The 20566-nt window shown below is 34.9% G+C and overlaps 1 protein-coding gene across 6 annotated transcripts in view; it reads right to left on the reverse strand.

The window, feature by feature from the left end:
- PDE10A (phosphodiesterase 10A) overlaps positions 1 to 20566 on the reverse strand; it is a 662241-nt gene that overhangs the window by 98365 nt on the left and 543310 nt on the right. For all 6 annotated transcript variants that reach the window (XM_030809949.1, XM_030809952.1, XM_030809953.1 and 3 more), the window contains 5 exons: positions 19406 to 19455; positions 6082 to 6222; positions 4137 to 4292; positions 2647 to 2697; positions 1518 to 1576 (listed from right to left, as the gene is read on the reverse strand). In XM_030809949.1, coding sequence (XP_030665809.1) covers positions 1518 to 1576; positions 2647 to 2697; positions 4137 to 4292; positions 6082 to 6222; positions 19406 to 19455 — 457 coding nt within the window. The remainder of the gene's footprint in view (positions 1 to 1517; positions 1577 to 2646; positions 2698 to 4136; positions 4293 to 6081; positions 6223 to 19405; positions 19456 to 20566) is intronic.

Genomic DNA, 20566 nt, shown 5'->3' on the forward strand with positions numbered 1-20566 from the left:
ACATTTCCTGGTTTTGTTTACATTTAAATAAAAAACATAAAGATATATATCATTTGATTTTTGTGCTTTGGTAAAAAAAAAAAAATCAGTACTGTAATATTATTTTAAAGAGATAATTGAAACCTTATCATTGACCTCAGCATGAGGGCTCTATAATTCCAGAGAATGCAATCAGTATTTATTTTATTGATAAGTATCAGTGTAAAGAGAAAGTTTGTTGCATTTAACAAAGTATGCAGAAATAAAATTGCATCCACCATATTTAATATTTTCATTAATAACTCTGATCTAAAATAAAAATAGTTAAATGTGCTAAATCTCAATAGTTAAATATAAATTATCACTGAAAACTGGAGAAAGTTAGTATTTAAAGTGTACTGAGAAAGTAATGTAATTCATTTGAGAAGAAATGTCAGAATACAAGCAATGCTATGGATCTAATGACTTTATATGAGTATATATTCATTGTTATGAACGGCAAGTAAATGTTTCAGAGGCAAATAGTGCATCTACTAAAGTGTAAATCTGGAAAAAGATAAATCAATATGCATGTAAGGTATGGAAAATGTAAAGAAGGACTCTTAAGATAGACCCCACTGGCTAGGTAGTGTTTCACCTAGGTGGCTTAGGTATCCAGGGGGAGCTTTTTCAGTACCATACCTCTTTAATTTTATTATTTCAAAAACTAAATGTAACATAAACTAGTAACTTCAAACTAATTAATGAGCATCAATAATAATTACCGATGGGTAAATTGTTAGGTGCATATACAGTGACATGTGAAACATAACATGTCATCGTTGTTGCTGGAGGCCACAGAGGAAAAACTATATTATTCCTTTAGTAAACTTGTAGGAGGACATGACCCTAAAGTTACCATATCCCAGGGCATATTTTAGATCTCAATGATTAATTATATGGGTCAGATATATAGACGAAGACTCCTGTAGTAAATAAAACCAATAAAAATATGTGATTTAATAAATATCTATTATATAATTGCTTCCACTGCCGGCCAAAGGGAGTTTTTCTAGGCCAAACCAGGGAAATATAACATTTTCTCGGAAATGATAACTGAGATACTATACATGGGAAAATTTAAATAATAATAATAATGATGTTTAATTTGTTGACATTGTTAGAGAAACCAAATAGGAGTTTTTGGAAAACAATAAACCAGAATATTTTCCCTCCTAGTGTAGCCAGTATTCTCCTGCACAAATAGAGATATTTAGTGTCTTTAACATATTCTAAGAGAGTCTATTTAGAAAACATACATCAAATTGAAAATTAACATCATCACATATATATCTGCAATCCTTCACTTTAGAGTGAACGTGAATGAGAATATAACTCTACAATCCATAATATGATTAACCGTTCTTCCCAGACTACTTGTAAAGACGGGTCTTCCGTTATCAGCTGCAACAGACAATAGTCTATTTCTGCCACAGGCTGCCCTTAATTTAAACCATCGATTAATAAGAGCTACTACATCCCTAGAAATGAACACTTACTTTGATACGTCGAGTAGGAAGTCATTCAATTCTGTCTGTTTGGCAAGGCCTCTGCATACCTACCATATAAAATAATAGCTACAATTATAAGAGATTTCTGCTTATTTAAAAATAAAACTTCCACAATACTAATTGCCTTATTTATTGAAAGAAGGCCTAACACAATCACTTGGATTATAATGTAATAATAATATCAATAACCATTAATATTTACTGAACACTTAAATGTGCTAAACATTGTTTTAAGCACTTTGTATTTATTGTCTCAAGCACCACAAAATACTATACGTTTGGAATTTACATTTCATAATGGGGCTATAAAGATGTTAGGAACCTTACTGAGGCTTCAGAATTAATAAGTGATAGAAGCAGCATTCAGGTCTGGATAGCCTTCCCAAGTCCCTCTTTAGAACTACTTTACACTGTACTTCTAAAAACTGTAGTAGAGCACATATTCCACCTACATCTGATAATTCGAGTCCTTTCTACTCCTTCTATTATCCTACAGCTCGATTTTTCTTCCTAGCATACAGTTCCTCCCTCATCAACCTCAATTTGCTGAAACAGAAATAGAAAAATAAAACCACCACCAAAAAAATAAAAAGAGAGAAGGAGAAGATACAAAGAATGCCGTATTGCTACCATGTTCTTTGAAGTCTAACCACCAGTAAAACTATAAGTAGTTGGTGAATTTTAAATTAGGTATCTTCAAGAGAACCAGATATCTTAAAGTTCGAATGTTTCATAGATCACTTAGAGAAAAATTTAATTTAGGAAATGGAATCATAAAAATATCAATGCAACTCCAGTAAGTGATTGTTTCTAGGTTTTCAGTGGAAAACAAGTACTACAGCAGGACATATGCCATTTATTGCATAAATTATATATGTGTTTATTTTATATATAGATATATATGTATATAAATGCACACACATATAATTGCAAAATATTTAAGGCAGGGAGTAAGTACATATAACTGACTAAGTTAAAATTTCTAGAAATAACGGGATATTCTAATATCCCAAAATAACACATGGGGTGACTTGACCTCTATTCCAGTCTTCAATGCTGCACTCTAAAAACCTCTTCTCCCTTAGAAAGCCCCTGCAAAAACATCCCAAAGACTCACCTGCACCTGATGTATTGCTACTGAAGCCCAGGCAAGATTTGCTGTTGCAACCTAAAAAAAAAAATGAGAAATACATACCTATAAGTAATAATACATTATATACACACACACACACACACACACACACACACACACACACACACACACACATATATATATATATACTACATGTAGTCATCTCAACAAAGGACTGGGGCATACATGTATATGAAGAATTTTCTGAGATCACTGAGCTTTTGAACATTTTCCAAACACAAGGCACCAAATATTTACAAGGTTTTTCTTTCATATTTTCCCCTTCTATTTAAGTGACTTTAATGTTCTCTTGTTCATCTTAATTTTGGATAAAATGGAAAACAAACTGATTTTGTTAAGAGAGCTGTAGCCCAATGATTTTCACAAAATTATTATTTTTCAGTTTAACAAAAATACTATTGAAAAGCAATCTAATGACCACTTTAAATAATGACATATTTCTAAAATGTAAAAATCATACATATATATTTATACACAAGCTAACAAGTTCCTCAAAATTACTAGCTATTCTACTTCTTTTACTATTCACTCATTCAACAAATATTCATGAGTGTCTATTATGTACCAGGCACTATTCTAGGTGCCGGAGATACTGTAGTAAATAACAGAAATGGAGTAGCCTTCAGTGTACTTCAGGGAGAAGGACAAGAAATGAAATAAGTGTAGCATATAATAGATTAGATAGTGACAGGTGCTACAGAGGAAAAGCAGAAGAAGAGAGAAGCATTGACTAGGAGCCATTCAAATGTACATGAAGTGTTCAGGGAGGGCCTTATAGAGAAGGCAACATTTAAGGAAATTCCAAAGGATGTGGCCGTGAGGGGCATAAGTGGAGAGAAGAAAAAAATGCAAAGGCCTGAGTAAGTAGCCTGTCAGCCTTGCCTGAGGATCCAGCGTGGCTGGAGTGAGTGAGGGACAGGTGGGGTAGCAGGAGATGGGTTCATTCAGGCAAGTGGACAGGAGTTAGGCCACTGAAGGAAACTGGTTTATACTGGATGTGATAAATGTATCATTTTAATATTTGCTTTTAGTATTAATGAGCCTATTCAGTCAGTAGTGAATGGAACTCAAATGTATTTGACACTAGAGCCTTTTATTCAGGACATAAACTAAGAAAAAGACATTTTAAAGAAGACATAAAGACAACCAGAGTGCGAAAAGTCTCCAAAGTCCTTCTACTACTTTCTATGACTCAGAGTACGGCATACCTTTTATTGTTATACTGGATTTTACTTAACAAAAGGACCATATTTCTTATGTAACCAGTTTCCTCTCTAAACAGAAACAGATTTTAAAAATCATTATTATTAGTATCAAAACACTGTTAAGCAAATTGTGATTTTAAATAATAATTCATGTATTTTCAGTTTAGTATTACTTAGCAATACTAACAAGCACCTTCAATGAGCTAGGTACAACTAAAAATTCTAACACGCAGCATTTAAAGGCCTCACCTCCTGGTGACTAAGACAGAAGGCTTCTTTGCCCCAGTGCCGATACAGCTCGAGAATACCAATCAAGTCACCAATTGCAGTCACAATTGGTAAGCAAAGAACAGACTGGATACGAGTCCCTGATTCCAGTCCAGTACCTCTTGGAAATCGTTCATCCTGAAAAATAAAAAGACGAAAAGACATAAATTCAGTGAAATGATCATTAAGTGATGATTCTTATTTCTATCAGAAATTGCCATGATACTTGTAATCAATAATAAGCAGTACTTTTCAAAGGAAAAATAAATGATGATAGCCACCATAAATCTTAGGTAAGAAAATGCTTACTTTTTCATGGAACTTATACCCAAATACTGCTTTAATTATTTCTTTATCCTTATGCAGCATAAATTTAATGAATGAATGATGAATGTTAATTTCATATGATAATAATAAAAGTACTCATAAATGCTGGCATTTATTCATCATCTTATATGTGCCAGAACAGTCTTAGGGTGTTTACAGGTACAATGCCGCAGAGAAAATTACTTCAAATGTAAACACTATGTGAAGAAAATTATATATAAACTTTTTTTCTACTTTTAAGCCTACAGTAACACAAAAGTTATGTTAATAACAATCATTCTAATTGAATCTCAAAGGCCCATATTAAGTATTCAAATCATCTAATAATGATCAATTATTTATCATAAGAAATGAAATTGGTTCTTTGATTTTAATAATTTTCTGGCTTAGCAAATTTACTAAAAAGAAGTACAGGGAAATTGAATGAATTAATATCAAAAGCATCAATTCTATTTACTCAATTTCTACTGTCTGTAAGAAGCTATCAGGATGAATTAGAACTTCACGAAATAGTGTAACTCTGTACTTGGAATGTACAGATCTTTTGAAAGCTTACATACACAACAGAACATTTTCAAATGAGAACTTATACAGCATGGGCCCTCCTTCTCTCCTTCCCTCCCTTCCTCCCTTCTTGCCCTTCTCTCCTTCTGTCTCTTCCTTCCTTCCTCTAGCTACCAAATTTATTCAAGGTCATACAAATAATGGTGGAAAAAACAAACTTAAAACCCAGGTTTCATGGCTCCTATTAGCACTTAGAGCAATTTTTTTACACCTGTGTCCTTGTTACCTTTAAAGTCTATATTCCATGTCACAAAATTTCATTAAAATGTCCACATGTACTGTGGAAGACTAGACTGAGGGCTGCTCCACTTTGTCTAGTTTCTCTGTATCTATGTCCTTGGTTAGTCATCTATACTGAGTCTGGGCCTGTCCACGTGATTTGCTCTGGCTAATGGGAGGGTAGTAAATTTCATGTAAGCAGAGGCTTGAAAACTCACTTGCATGTTTCCCACTACTTCTCTCAGACTCCTGCTACCTCACAAAAACATGCCAGGATAGCCTTACTGGAAGGGGGTGAAAGACACATGGAAAGCGGAGGGCATAAGAGGCCAGCCAGCACCTAACTGATGGCCAGCTGACCTCAGAGGCATAGGCAAATCCAACTGACAGCAGTCCAGACCAGCAGAATAACTCAGTCCTTAGATTCATAAGAAATAACACGTGGCTACTGTATGATACCACTAAAACTTGAGGTAGTTTGTCATACAGCAATAGCTAACTCATTCATATGCATCCTAGCAATATATGAAACATAAAACAGTAATTATTTAGTTTACATTAATATAAATATATACAGTATTTTTGTGTTTAACTGTACTGGCACGTGTTGAAATAAGAACTGTGCAAATTTAGCTCTTAGTGGGTAAAGGGAATTTTCTGAGTACAAAAAATTAACTTATACATTAATATCTTGATCTGTAACTAGCTTTAGTGCTTTTTAAAATGAAACTATTTAAATTATAACATCAAAATGATATGCCATCTCTCTTAAATACTTTAGGTCAAAAATATCACAAAGAGTCAAAAAGCCACTTACTCCAAGGATGTCTTCTACTAGCAATGTTTTCCTGGACTTGGCCACATAAGCAGAGACGGTGGTGCCCTGAGTGATGGGCCCAGCAGGGATGAGGCGGGGTTTTCCCTCCTTTATTCCAGGTGGTGTGAATATGCACAGGCTCTAGGGAGAAGAAAAGATGTTTTACAGACTTTCCTGTGCATGTGCGTAGTACAAAAAGACACGTGAATCTTACTCAACACTCATAATAAATCTGTGAGCCAATTAAAAGAAGAGTCATAAAATGAGGAAAGGTGCTTTGCCATGATCAAACCAGATTATCTAAAGTGAAACTATCTCACATTTCCAATTCACAAAAAATACACACTCAAATTTACAACTTAAATGCATGTACAGGCACAGAAACACTCTTCAAATAGCCTCCTATTTTGATACATAGAAAATCATGACATGAGAAAAATTGCATCCTGTCATTGGGATCAAATTCTATCACACCACAAACACACACAGGGTCCAACCTCCCTACAGACTTGATACATGTTACCTGAAGATAGGATCAGTAGCTGCAAGTCAAGTGATTTGATTATATTTTTCATTTTCATTAGAAATCTTCCCTTCTCAGAACCTTCTCTTTATAAGACTCACTCACATTACTTCGACTGCCTAGTTTATAAAATTGCACATTAAGAAAACTCTAGATGAAAAATTTGCTGTTCTCTGAGCAAAAATCTTGAAAAATCTGAGTGATCTTTCCCTTTCAAGTGACTGGGTGGGAAGGTAATGTCCTGAAACTATTTTAAAATAAATTGTTTTTTAAAAGTAGAATCAGTTATTTTGATGAAATCCAAACATATTTTTAAATTACTTTATAGTAAATAAGAATTGCTACTTAAATCATGTAGAAATTGGGGGCAATATTTTGACATAATTGTGTCATGATTATCTACAAAATTTGAAAATATAAATTTCCCAGACTTCACTTTATTTTTATCTTATGTTGGATTACTCTAACAAAGAATGAAGACCATTTGAAGCAGTAAGTATTAGACAGCCCTTAACCTAAGCACCTTTCTACAATACTTGTTATTACTAAGGTAGTTCTAAGGATGAGACAGGTATATCTACTAACTTATCAGGTATGTGGTTTTTAAGCTTTGTAAAATTACAGAACTCTTTCTTTAAACATATTAAAATCAAAAGAGAACGAACCCCATTAACTTGACTTAATAAACCCCATAAACTTGGTTTAATGAACAAGGAGGAAGGGAGAGAAAAGCAAAGCTTTGCTTTAACCCTGGGTGCTTTAAATTAATAACAATTATAAATGATTAGAAGCTAAGTTCAAAATACTTGTATTTCCAAGTATATCTACCTGTGCTTAAGTTGTATTTGCTATTAAGTACTATGTATGTGAAAAATTTATTTTAAGTAATTATTTTAAAAAGAACTAAGCTATTTAATATGTTTAAATAGAAAGTATACACTTACGGATTAAAAAATTACATATATGATGAATGACAGTTTCAACTTAGTTATTCTTTAAAAGGCTAGAAAAACCATTTTCTAGTTACTATAATTACATCAGGCACCAATATACACATGGCATAGAGTAAGACTATCATTAGATTCAGTAACTATCATTGTCCAAATACAATTCAGTTTTTCACCCTTTCTTAAGAGAGTGAGTAGAAAGGTAATTCAAGAACAAAAAGAAGAGATGAATGCAAGAAAAAAATTTTTAAATGTGGTATATTTAGAATGAAGAAAAATTAGAATTGACAACGATTTTCTCAAACTATAAGGAAGCAACTGTCCCTTTTCTGTACCAAAGACGGAACTGCAGGAAGTGAACATAAATTGAACTGAGTAGTTTAGATAACTCTTAAAGAAGAACAGTTCATAATAAAAACAGAAGGTGAACTCTGGAGCAAGCTTCCAACAGTAGCTCTGTGTTTTTGTGGGGGATATGGAGGGAGTCATAGTTTTTGGCTGCATTTGTTTGTTTGAAAATGTAAAACACACATCTTTTTTTTATGACCTAGCCATAGGCCCTTTAAGGCTGAATTTAATCACATGTTCAAGTTATACATAGCTTCATAATCCCATAATAACAGACTATCTTATACATTCCTACATTATTAGATGATCATATATTCAGTATTATAAAATATGTATTGCTTCTGTGTAGGTTTCATACGATACAAAAGCAACAGATAAGCAAATACTGTACCCGAGAGTGTATGGAAAGCCCTTCTATTTATTATGCTTGCTGAAAATAAAAGGTTTCGAAGTCTTTCAACTACTTGCTAGAATATGGAAAACTTCTCTATGTAGTTAAAAAATAATTATCAAAAATCGAGTAATACTTTATAGTGGAAACTTTATACTTGTTTTCCTAATTAGCTCACGAGTTTTGTTCACATTAATCAAACAGAAATGTTTCCAATGAGAGCTGAGGATAAATGCTAACAAAACATTGAATACATTGTGATATGAAGGCCCAAAAGTCCAGCAGAAGGGAAAATGAAGGCTAACCTCACAACACACACTTGTTTCTGACATGTCTTCATGGCTACACTTTCTCTCCTTTATATTAGTGGTTCCCTTCTCTGTTGTTTTTGTTTTGTTTGCCTCCAAACAATCTACCTGCAAAAGCTCCTTTTTAATATCTGTTTCTAATTGAGGATCAGTCACTGGTTGGAATCACATGTTTTGCAGAAGCATTTTTTTAAATGATTTTTGCAGTTGAATGCATTGATAGGTAGCTTACCTGTTACAAATATAAAAAGTCAATAATGAACCTCTAAAATAGAGGTTGAATTTTACACATATTCAGGGCTAGGGAAATGTTAATTTAAACTCCCTTTATTCCACAGATACTGTCAAGTAGGAGGTCATGGACTGAATCATTATCATTTTCCCACTGATTGAACTGCAACCTTCATCATACACTTCATCCTCAAATACACTTTTTTTAATTTTCAATTTTTAATTTTTTTTTGAGACAGAGTTTCACTCTTGTTGCCCAGGCTGGAGTGCAATGACGTAATCCTGGCTCACTGCAACCTCCGCTTCCCAGGTTCAAGCAATTCTCCTGCCTCAGCCTCCCGAGTAGCTAGGATTACAGGCATGTGCCACCACGCCCAGCTAATTTTGTATTTTTAGTAGAGATGGGATTTCTCCATGTTGGTCAGGCTGGTCTCGGACTCCCGACCTCAGGTGATCCACCCGCCTCAGCCTCCCAAAGTGCTGGGATTACAGGCGTGAGCCACCGTGCCTGGCCTATCCTTAAATATACTTGGGTCTGTTTCTGAATTCCCAATTCTGTATCATTAGGTTTACTTGTATACCATACTGTTTTAATTATTATGAAAGGTTTACAGTACATTTTGTGATTTGGCAAGGCAAATCCTTAGTTCTTAGTATTTCAAAATAATCATGATTTATTTTATAAGCTACACACTTTGGCCTGGGCGCAGTGACTCATGCTTATAATCCCAGGGCTTTTGGAGGCTGTGGCAGGAGGACGGCTTGAAACCAGGAGTTCAAGTTCAGCCTGGGCAACATAGTGAGACCCCACCTCTACAAAAAATTTAAAAATTAGCTGGGTGAGGTGGTGCATGCCTATAGCACTAGCTACTCAGGAGGCCGAGGTGGGAGGATCACTTGAAGCCAGGAGTTTGAGGTTACAGTGAGCTAAGATTGTGCCACTGTACTCTAGCCTGGGTGACAGAGTAAGACCCTGCTTAAAAAAAAAAAAAAAGATATATACTTTGCATTTCTCACTGGTGAAGTATCTACATGAATGCATTAATCATTAATAAATGATTAATGTAAATAAGTTCTAAAAACATTTACATAGGAGATAGGGACTTCATTTTTCAAAATCAATCAATATAATTGTCGACTTAAAGATTTAACTGGGATATTCAGATTAATAAGATAAAAAACCTTATGCTACTTTCATAGAAGAATGAATGAAAACACCAGACATTATTTTAAGAAGTATTATTAAGCCTCTTATACATATATTTATAATACCAAATTTATCTATAATATCCAGTGTTGCACTGAGTCTCTAAGATTAATTCCTGCTCCACTATTGTATAAATATACGAAAACTTTAATCAGGACAAACATCTTTTAGAGGCTAGAGATAAAAACCACAACTAAACGACAAGGAGAAACTTTAAAGTTTCAAACATTAGCCACCTCTATCATTTCCAAAGAAGAAAATAATTGCCTTCAGGATAGCTACTTGACCAAAGGCTGCTGCAGTTCTTTAGTACTTGAGAGTTCTAGAGGTGATGGTGACCACTAGTCCCTCCACCTCTCAACTAGCATTGATGAGATTGCCCAAAGAGCAGAAAATCAATCCTATCAGAGGCCAGAAGTCCTAGGGGAGGAATCAGCTTTTTAATTTTTCTAAGAAACTCATTATGAAGTAGCTAATATTTTTGTGGTAACAGCAAATTTTTATATCTATTTCTAAAGTGAGATAATTTAAACTAGAAAAGATTGGGTGCACAAGTCATAATCAATAGGTTGGTTCAATAAAGGAATTAAAAAACATTCAAATTATAAAAATGTAAATTTTGGGAAATAAATAGATTTGGTCGAAAATGAACAAGAGAATAGACTAATACAATTTATAAAAACACCATCTTTTAATGAAATAGAAAAATACAATTCATTGATATCAGCCAAATAGATGTTTACTTCACTTGGTTAATACTTGCTTTCATCTTTCTTTCCGTGCACAATTCAAACATCACTTTATTCATGAGACTTCATTTCAATGTTAAGACTTCAACTCACAACCAGTTAAATTTTAGAAACACTTTTTAAAAAGAAAAAAAAAGTATTTAAGTTTACCAATAAGCTATTATCCTTTTAGACACTAGATGGCACTGGATAGTAAACAAATTTAGATCTACGTAGATGGCCGTTAAGTAAATAGTTCCCACATTTACCTGGAACTTGATATATGGATGACTAACTTTGTTTGCATAATTCTTAAAAATAAATCTGCTGAAGTTCACTGTGCACTTGAAAAAGGCAAACAATTACTATAAACTACCAGCTCTGGATACGAAGAATGCAGTATTTCTGGTGAATGTTTAACATATACATACTGAAGGTAAAACTTAAGATTCTTTTGCTCTTCCATTTTTCCCAATTGTATCCCAAGTAACAAAACTGAAATGTGTTCTTCCCAGTATGTGGGTAATAAAAATCAAGTAACAAAGGGGCAGGAGGAAGCTATGTTCTTAAAAGAGGTATCGTGCCATGGTGGAAAGGGCACAGCTGCTCTTTGTGGAGGGCACAGTGGCTTTGGAATGAGAGCCTAGCCTTTAGCTTTTGACTAGCTGCGTGAACTCGGACAGTCATTACCCGTAAGAGACCTTGGCTACCTCATCACTAAAATGAAAAGATTAGATTAAAAAATTTGGAAGTGTCTCTTTTAGCTTTAACATTCTATGAATCTAGGACTCTAGAGTCATCTAGTTGCTCGTTTATAAATAACAACAACAAGCAACTGCTTAACTAACTTATCAAACCTGTAAATTATGGAAAGGTTATTTTTAATATAATATATATATAAAATCAATAAATTTACTTTTGAATTAAAAATTTTCAGGTATAAAGTACATAAGGTTTTCAGCTTTCACAAACAACTCTGATAGATAACAGTGGAAGACTATAAAGATAATATCATCAGGTATGTTATACACGTAACTAAGTATAGCCATACAGACAACAAAAGTTGAATTAAGCAAAAATTCAGTCATGAAAAAGTTATTTTTTCCCAAAAAACATCTCGAGAGCACTTTTGTCTATAGCAGACATTGCTATGGGCCAGTATACAACATACATTGTTTTCTTTGCTAACCCCAGATTTCTCAGAAATTGCTTCTTCTGCCCAAAACACATCCTTTATTTTCCCCTCTCATCTACTAAGTGAGAGGTCTTAAATCCCCACTCAAATATTGTCTTCTCATCATCCAATCTGTTTTTATGTGCTGCAGCCCCATCAAATTCATGGTCACAGAGCCCTTGAGCTCCTCTCTGTTGGCACATAAAAATCATGTGCTGTAACTAGCTGTTGATTTTTCTATCTCCCCTACTGCTTGTACATTCTTTGATGTGAGAAATAATTTTGGTTTTGTATGCTCAGCAATTTAGCACAGTTTTTTGGTACTTAACAGATGTTTTAAATGGTTTGTTAAACAAACAGCATTTATGGTGTAACATTTAACTAATGGAGGGTAAATGGTAAATTAAGGTTTATAAAGTTTAAGAATCTTGCCAAGTCACACAACTATTAATTACACAATTATTAAGTGGTGAAACAGAACTCACACAATCTAACTCCAGAAGCAAAATTATTTCAATGCTAAACTACTTACTGGGAAGTTTTCCTTTTTTCCTAAGTTCTGAAAAAGTATAACGAGCACAGGAATTCTCCTTCTTAAAGGGCTGCCCCAGTAGCAAATGCACAACGCAGGTACAGGAGCCCAGGTTGTCGGGCTTATCACTGTCTCCCCGGGTTAACATGGTGCCTGGTGATGACTGATGCCCAAAAACAGTCAGATGAATCAATGCCCTACTGGTTTGTAGAAAGGTAGTATTTCAACAGTGTCTTCAATTTCCTCCTTGGCTACTGGACTAATAAGTTTTCTATTATTATTTGTATTTAATAGGATAATTTATATTTTCCTTGAAAACTGTTCATTTTTATCTAGGTTTTCACATTTGTTAGTAAAAATAATCCCTCATAATTTCTAATTTTCATTATATCTATTGTTTTGTTTTTAAATTATTAAACATATATAATTATGTTTCTCTTTTTTCGTCAGTTTAGTAAATGGTTTGTCTGTGTATTAGTCTGTTCTCACACTGCTAGAAAGAACTACCTGAGACTGGGTAATTTATGAATAAAAGAGGTTTAATTGACTCACAGTTCCGCAGGCTTAAAAGGAAGCATGACTGTGAGGCCTCAGGAAACTTATAATCACGGCGGAAGGGAAAGGGGAAGCAAGCAACTTCTTCACATGGTGGCAGGAGAGGGAGTGCATGACAGGAAGTGCCACACACTTTTTAAACCATCAGACCTTGTGAGAACACATTCACTAACATGAGAAAAGCAAGGGGGAAATCCGCCCTCATGATCCAGTCACCTCCCACCAGGTACTTCCCTTGATATGTGGTGATTACAATTTGACATGAGATTTTGGTGGGGAAACAGAGTCAAACCATATCATTCTACCTCTGGCCTCTCCCAAATATCATGTCCTTCTCACATTTCAAGACCAATCAGGTCTTCCCCACAGTCCTTCAAAGTCTTAATTCCCTCCAGCATTAACTTGAAAGTCCAACTCTTTCAAGGTTGCAATGAGCCAAGACTATATCACTGCGCTCCAGCCTGGGTGACACAGCAAGGCTCTGTCTCAAAAAAAGAAAAAAAAAAAAAAGTCCAAGTCTAAAGTCTCATCTGAGACAATGCAAGGCCCTTCCACCTGTGAGCCTGTAAAATCACAAACGAGTTAGTTACTTGTTTGGGGTACAAGCATTGGGTAAATGCTCCCATTCCGAAAGGAAGAAACTGGCCCAAACAAATGGGGTACAGGCCCTGTACAAGTCCAGAACCCAGTAGGACAGTCATTAAATATGAAGGCCCCAAAATAATCTCCTTTGACTCCATGTCTCACATCCAGTGCATGCTGATGCAAGGGGTGGGCTCCTAAGTCCACAGCCACAGCTCTGCCCCTGTGGTTCTGCAGGGTATGGCCCCTGCAGCTGCTTTCATGGGCTGGCGTTCAATGCCTGCTGCTAATCCAGGCGCACAGTGGAAGCTGTTGGTGGATCTACCATTCTAAGGTCTGGAGGACAGTGGCCCTCTTCTCACAGCTCCACTAGACAGTACCCCAGTAGGGACTCTGTGTGGGGTACCTATTCCCACATTTCTCCTCTGCACTGCACTAGCAGAGGTTCTCCATGAGGGCTCTGCCCCTGCAGCAGACTTCTGCCTGGATATCCAGGCATTTCTATCATCCTCTGAAATCTGCGTGGAGGCTCCCAAACTCTTGCCTTCTGCATACCACAGCTAGAGCTGAAGTGACTGGGACACAGGACACCATGTTCGGAGCAGCAGGTCCTTGGGCTTGGTCCATGAAACCATTTTTCCTAGGCCTCTGGACCTGCGATGGGAGGGACCTGTGATCTCTTCACACAGAGATCTGCTGTGAGGATCTCTGAAATGTCCTGGAGACATTTTCCCTATTGTCTTGGTGATTAATATTCGGCTTCTCTTATGCAAATTTCTGCAGCCAGTGGCTTGAATTTCTCCACAGAAAATGGGTTTTTCCTTTCTACAACATGGTCAGGCTAAAGATATTCTAAACTTTTACATTCTGCTTCCCTTTTAAACACAAAACCTTCTCTTTGTGAACAATATGTGCATGGCTAGGAGCAGCCAGGCCACATCTCCATCTGAGACCACCTCAGCCTGGACTTCACTATCCATATCACTATCAGCATTTTGGTCACAACCATTCAACAAGTCTTTTGGAAGTTTCAAACTTTCCTTCATCTTCCTGTCTTCTGAGCCCTCCAGTTTCCTTTGTTTTTAGCCATTATAGGAATCCCATTAAGAATTCTTAGACAGAAATTAAATACATTAAAGTTAGGGTCTAGCCCAGTAAAGAAAAGGAACCACAAGTTGGTAAATCCTAACCTAATACACTGAGTTTAATACGTGTATTATTTGGATAAATAATAATGTATTGATAGCCCCTTCTAAGTTGTTTTCTTGATCTCTCAATAATTAAAAATACTACTGTTTTTCTGTCCATTTTCTCCATTTTGCTTCAGAAACTTCAATGTGCCAGAATAAAAGACAGTTTGGTTTTTAACTTGATCTAATCTAATTTTTTTCTTTTAACAGTTGGATCTTCTTTACAAGTAATTTTGTTATAATCACATAATGATTTCCATAATAACATTTTATGTTTTAATTTTAGTGCTTTTTGGTATTTAGTTTTGTTTTTATCTTCTGCTAAATGTTCTATGTGAAAAAACCACATAGAACTTTTTTCCTCCTTGCTTATATGAATGTACGTTTTTAAATTCTGTTAGAACTTCTGACATATTTAAATGTTATTTAAGTTATATTTCTCATTACATCAATTTCAGAAATTTAATTATTTCTACTGACTGAGAAGAAATTCATACTTTAATAAGTGTAAAAAACTGTATAATTCTTTCATTGTTTTTAACCCTTAGTCTTTGTTGATATGGACAGAAAATTTTCTCAGTCTATTTGGGTTTTATTATAATTTTGTCACTAAAGTATATAATTTTTGTTGTGAAATTGAGTTATTTAAGAAAGACTTTCTTGCTATGATTCCAAATCGAGACAATTTTTTAAAGATTGATAATTATGTAGACTATGCTACCTTTCATGTGCAAAAGACGAAATACAAAAATATATACATGTATCTGCTTACCTATGCAAAAGATGTTTTATTTAATTTAATATGGTTAGTTATATTTTAGAACTATATCTTCTATTGCCAGCGATACAGCAGATTAGATCATTTGGCTGACACTTTTGAAAAAACAATTTCGAATTTATTTAAAGGCTGCACAAAATATATTTTACCCATCTTTTATATTGCTTTGCTGGGCTGAGAAGAATGGAAGGAATCCACAGAAATCTAAAAGGAAGTAAATAAAGAACCGTGGGAGGTAACCAGATCCCAAAGCTGGCTTTCTCTTGAGGGAATTAACGTCATTAGTTAATTCCCTCAAGAGAAAAGATTGAATAGATTGATCTTCTCCCAGGAAAGCCACATGGAGAGTGGGAGACAGGAGAGAAAAGTTGGGACCTTTCTGTGAGGAAGTCTAAATAGAGACTCCTTTAGAGCGCCAGGATAGGCAACAGGCCAAACATTCATCTTAGGTTGAAGGACAAATACACTTTACCCCAGCAAAGAGGCTGCAAGGAAACCAGATTATTTTGAAATTAGTACTGGAGGGAAAATAACAATCTCCTCTGAGAAGTCATAATTGTGCATCATGTGGATTTGACTCTTGAAGCCATACTACTTTGTACCCTGAAAATTCATCTCAACCAGATAATTTAGTTTAAAATGGTTTTGGATTGGTAGTACCTTAAGTGACTAGCAGAAACAAATGCATGCCTATCTCCAAGAAAGGAACTAGAAAGGCACTTCTAACAATCCTTGAGAGTATCCATTTAAGAGTCACATGGAAGAACAGAATTCACAGTTATGAGAGCGAGAGAGAGAGAAAGGAAAAATAAAAAGAAAACCATAAAACACATAAGCAAAAAAGTCACCATCTGTCAGAGTTGGATGAAACAAAGCCCAAGAAACTGTAAATTCAAAAGAACATAGAAGAAGTATAGTTAATGTATTTCAAGAAATAAAAGACAAGTTTGAAATTATGTACAGGAAATGAACTATAATGAAAACCAAAAGAAATTTAAAAACAGTATCTTTATTTTAGTCAATATTCAGAGAGATAATTTATCAACCTGAACTCTTTATCTACCAAAGATATATTCCAAGGAGTGGGTGAAATGAAGACAAATTCACACAAACACAAACTGAGAGTGCTTTCCATCAGCAGACTCTCGCTAAGGGAAATTCTAGAGGATGTATTTCAGATGGAAGAAAAATGATCCCAAATGGACGACTTGAGATACAAGAAGAAATAAAGAACAAAGAAAGTAGTAATCATGTAGATACCTCTAAAGAAACACTTGAGTGAACTTAAGACTTCTCAGCCAATGTCTTCTTCCTACCCACAGAAATCCCTGGGTTAAGGAATTAACAAGGGCTTAGCTATCTAGGTGGAATGCATAAAGGGCAAAATAGAGTGAGCAAAACACAGTAATTATCCCCCAAAATTATCCTCCCAGGCAGATAAGGTATCTGTCTTCATAAAGCTAACATTCTAGCAAGAAAGCCAGATAAACAAATAACCACTCAAATCACAGATACACATGTAATCACAGACTCAGCTATGTTTCATGAAGGAGACATATACAACATTGAGAAAGCAAAATACAGTGTCCAGTGGGATCTGACTTGGGAAGCTCAGAGACAGCTACAATTTTGCTATGTACCCTGCTGTTCATAGGGATATTAAGTTGAAGAAGACAGACTCAGTCCCTGAGATGCGGGAAAGAAAGAAGGCACAGGGAATCAGTGCCCCTAGAGAGAAGCATGCCCAGTAAAAGGACTGACCTTAGGAGTTTAGAATAAGGAGCCAGAATAAAACTGAGAGGATATTGTACCAGTCCTTTAAGTTACTAAAGTAAAAGATAAGTAAAGATTAACTAATTCAAATTGATATATAAAATTACAATTTAGATACTGTAGATAGAAAAGTGTTTTGCTGAATCATAAGAGGAACTACTTCATTGAGGCCAATGTATAAAGAAGTCTGCAAATAAAGCAAAAAAAAAAAAAATTTTTTTTTAAGCCAAGTGACTAAGAATGTGGGTTTTGTAACCTAAATCCAAGCCCTGCAAAGTCGGCATTTTGGGCTCCCATCCACTGTGGCCATAGGGTGCCTGCTGCCTGCACCTCTCAGTCTGCCCGCAGCTGTCTCTATTCTCTTTCCACAGGGCAGGAGAGACCGTCCTGTAGAAGCAGCCTCAACTTCAGGGTTGTTATCACTTTTGTTCAGGTGAACGGCTAGAATTGCTGAGTCCAAGATACAGGTTTTAGCAAAGAATCTGCCGGGGCCCTCATGGGCCACATGCCCACCCCGATCTGAACTAGAGACCCGAGGGTAAGGGCTGGATGTGAGAACAGCTGCGTGGCCACACTGGGGGCTGCTGCAGGCGGCTCAGAAGGAGTAATGAGACGTGGACCAAAACAGACTGCATTCCACACGTATCAGCCAATTAAAAAATAATGGCAAATTGTAGAATATTTTTCTAAAAGAAATTACTAACTTTTAATAAAAACTTCAACATTTTAAAAATAATGTTTAATGCACAGAAAAAAAGTAATATCCATTTGTTATTTTAGTAGCTTAGCCATTTTAGAATACTACCAGTGTCTAAAATATAGTTTATTTAGAAGTGGTAGTAATATCTGAATAATGCAAATTAATAAACATTCTTATTTGACTATTTATATGAAAGGCACTAGGAGAGGGGCTTGGGAAATACAAGAATGAACAAGAAAATGTCTTTGCCCTAAATAAGCCTTTAATTTTTGAGATAACAAGCGTAATTTATTACAATACAAGGGAAAACAATGGCCAAGGAAAGGAATAAGATGAGCTGTAAGTTAATTAAATCAGCCAATAAATATTTTTGTGCAACTATTTTCACACTTTGCAAAACTGTTATATTTAAGAGTCCTATTAAAAATCTCAGAATGCTTTTGTCTCTATTCCTAGTAACATTGTATATAATGTACATAATACATATTTTGATTACTCAAGAATACAGGCAGCATATTGCAAAAATACATTCCAAATCTAAGATAGCGATGCCTAACACATAAGAAACGGGAAGCAAAAATGTGTGAAATAAATTTATGAGGGAATTTATACATTAAACTTATGAATATTAGTATTATTGGCTCAGATTATGCTAAAATATGTATACTTTTTAATACTGTATCAAAAATCAAATGCCAGTAATTGAACATCTTGAAATACTTTTGAAAGCGCCTTTGTATGTTGCATTATATGGTGGGCTGTGCTCCAGGTAAGTTAGACCAGAAACGCAGGATCCAGCCTGCTAGCAGAAGACTGGAACAGCCACAGCTGAGAATCCCCATTCCTTGCCCGGCCTGAGCCTACTACAGTAAGGCAGCTTAGGGATCTAGATGCAGAGCCTTAGGACTTTTAGAGTCATCGGCAAAAAACTTTAAAAATCACCCAGAAAATGTTCAACCTTCTGTTCTCATTTAATTCTACTGTAGATCATGCGTAGGGAGGGTACAGGCATTCCTCTACAACATCCCAACTCACAGTGCCAAATACCTTTTGTACAAAACACTAAATCTAGAAATGCCATTTATAATGTAGGGTACCACAAACCAAAGCCAAAGGAAACACATACATACACACACACACACACACACACACACACACACACACACAAGATTTTATGTCTAAATGTTGCCATGTCAGTAAAATTCTTGACTGGTAATAACGAAATATAGAAACAAAAAACAAAGTGAATTTAAATGAAAAGTACTTAATCATGAAATGTCTGTTGTTTATAACTTTTTTTAAGGAGCTTATGATATTTTCTTATCTAGAGCACCAAAATCTAAATTTAGATACTTACATTATTGCACTCTCCAAGGAAATACAGAGCAAATCCATCGGCTTTTGTGGCTGCCAAGTAATAAGAAAAGGAATAAACTGAGCTCAGTGGGAGAATCTAACATGTACGCATTCTCTAGGGTGAGAGGCAGATGTGAGCCTTTCAAATTGATTTGTTAACAGAATCAATGGTCATGCAGCAAATGGAACAAAATCATTTATGACTTTACTTAATAGCATAATTAAAATATCCTCTACATTTTTCTTCAGTGAGTATAAAATTTAAGATGATATGCTCAAATGCATATAGCAGTCAACATACTACATAGTAACATATTTGTTGAACTTTATTCATTATTATTGAATTTTTTTAAATTTGAGAATTGTGTTTAATTTTTTAAGTCTTTAAAATACCACAAGTGATATTTATAATATTAAATAACCAAAATAAGTATCAACCCAAAAAGCTGATGTATTCATCTATAATTGTCACTGAAGCAAACTAATTTAACTCACCTAAAATTGCCTCAGGGTCATCTGAAGGCAACTATAATAGTTAATAGCGTAAGTCTTGGAGGGACTGCCTCAATTAAACCCCTACTTAACTCCTTTTTACCTGTGTGACTTTGGGTAAGATGTTTAACCTCTCTGTTTTATAGCTTCCTCATCAATAAAATGGTGGTAATAATAAAAACAACCTCATGAGACCATAATAAAAATAAGTCAGTTAATGCATATAATATGCAGAGACAGGTGCCTAGAATATGGTTAAATACAAAATAAACATTATGGTTGGTATTATTTATATTTTTATTTTCAAATTAAAAAACAAAAGATACAATCATCACAGTGGGTATCCTTCTGAAAAATCATGTCCTAAAAACAAATGTATCCTTCTAAAATAGTACTTTTCTGATATAACTTTCCCCATTCTATTCACAACATAAACCATTTCTTAAACGGTATATAAAATTGTCATTTACCCAAATACATTTAAAATGCTTAGTCTCTCTTTAAAATTAATACATTTTATAAAGACGTGATTTAATTCAATAAAACTATGCTTTCCAAAGGAAACTAGGTGTTAATTAGAAGGCATAGTATATTACCTGTATATATGAGGCAGATACTTATTTGGGATTAGATAATTTAGAATGTTTTAGGTTTGACTCACCTCTGGTAG

The sequence above is a fragment of the Nomascus leucogenys genome, chromosome 3 (genome assembly GCF_006542625.1).
Source record: "Nomascus leucogenys isolate Asia chromosome 3, Asia_NLE_v1, whole genome shotgun sequence".
NCBI classification, from domain to species: domain Eukaryota; kingdom Metazoa; phylum Chordata; class Mammalia; order Primates; family Hylobatidae; genus Nomascus; species Nomascus leucogenys.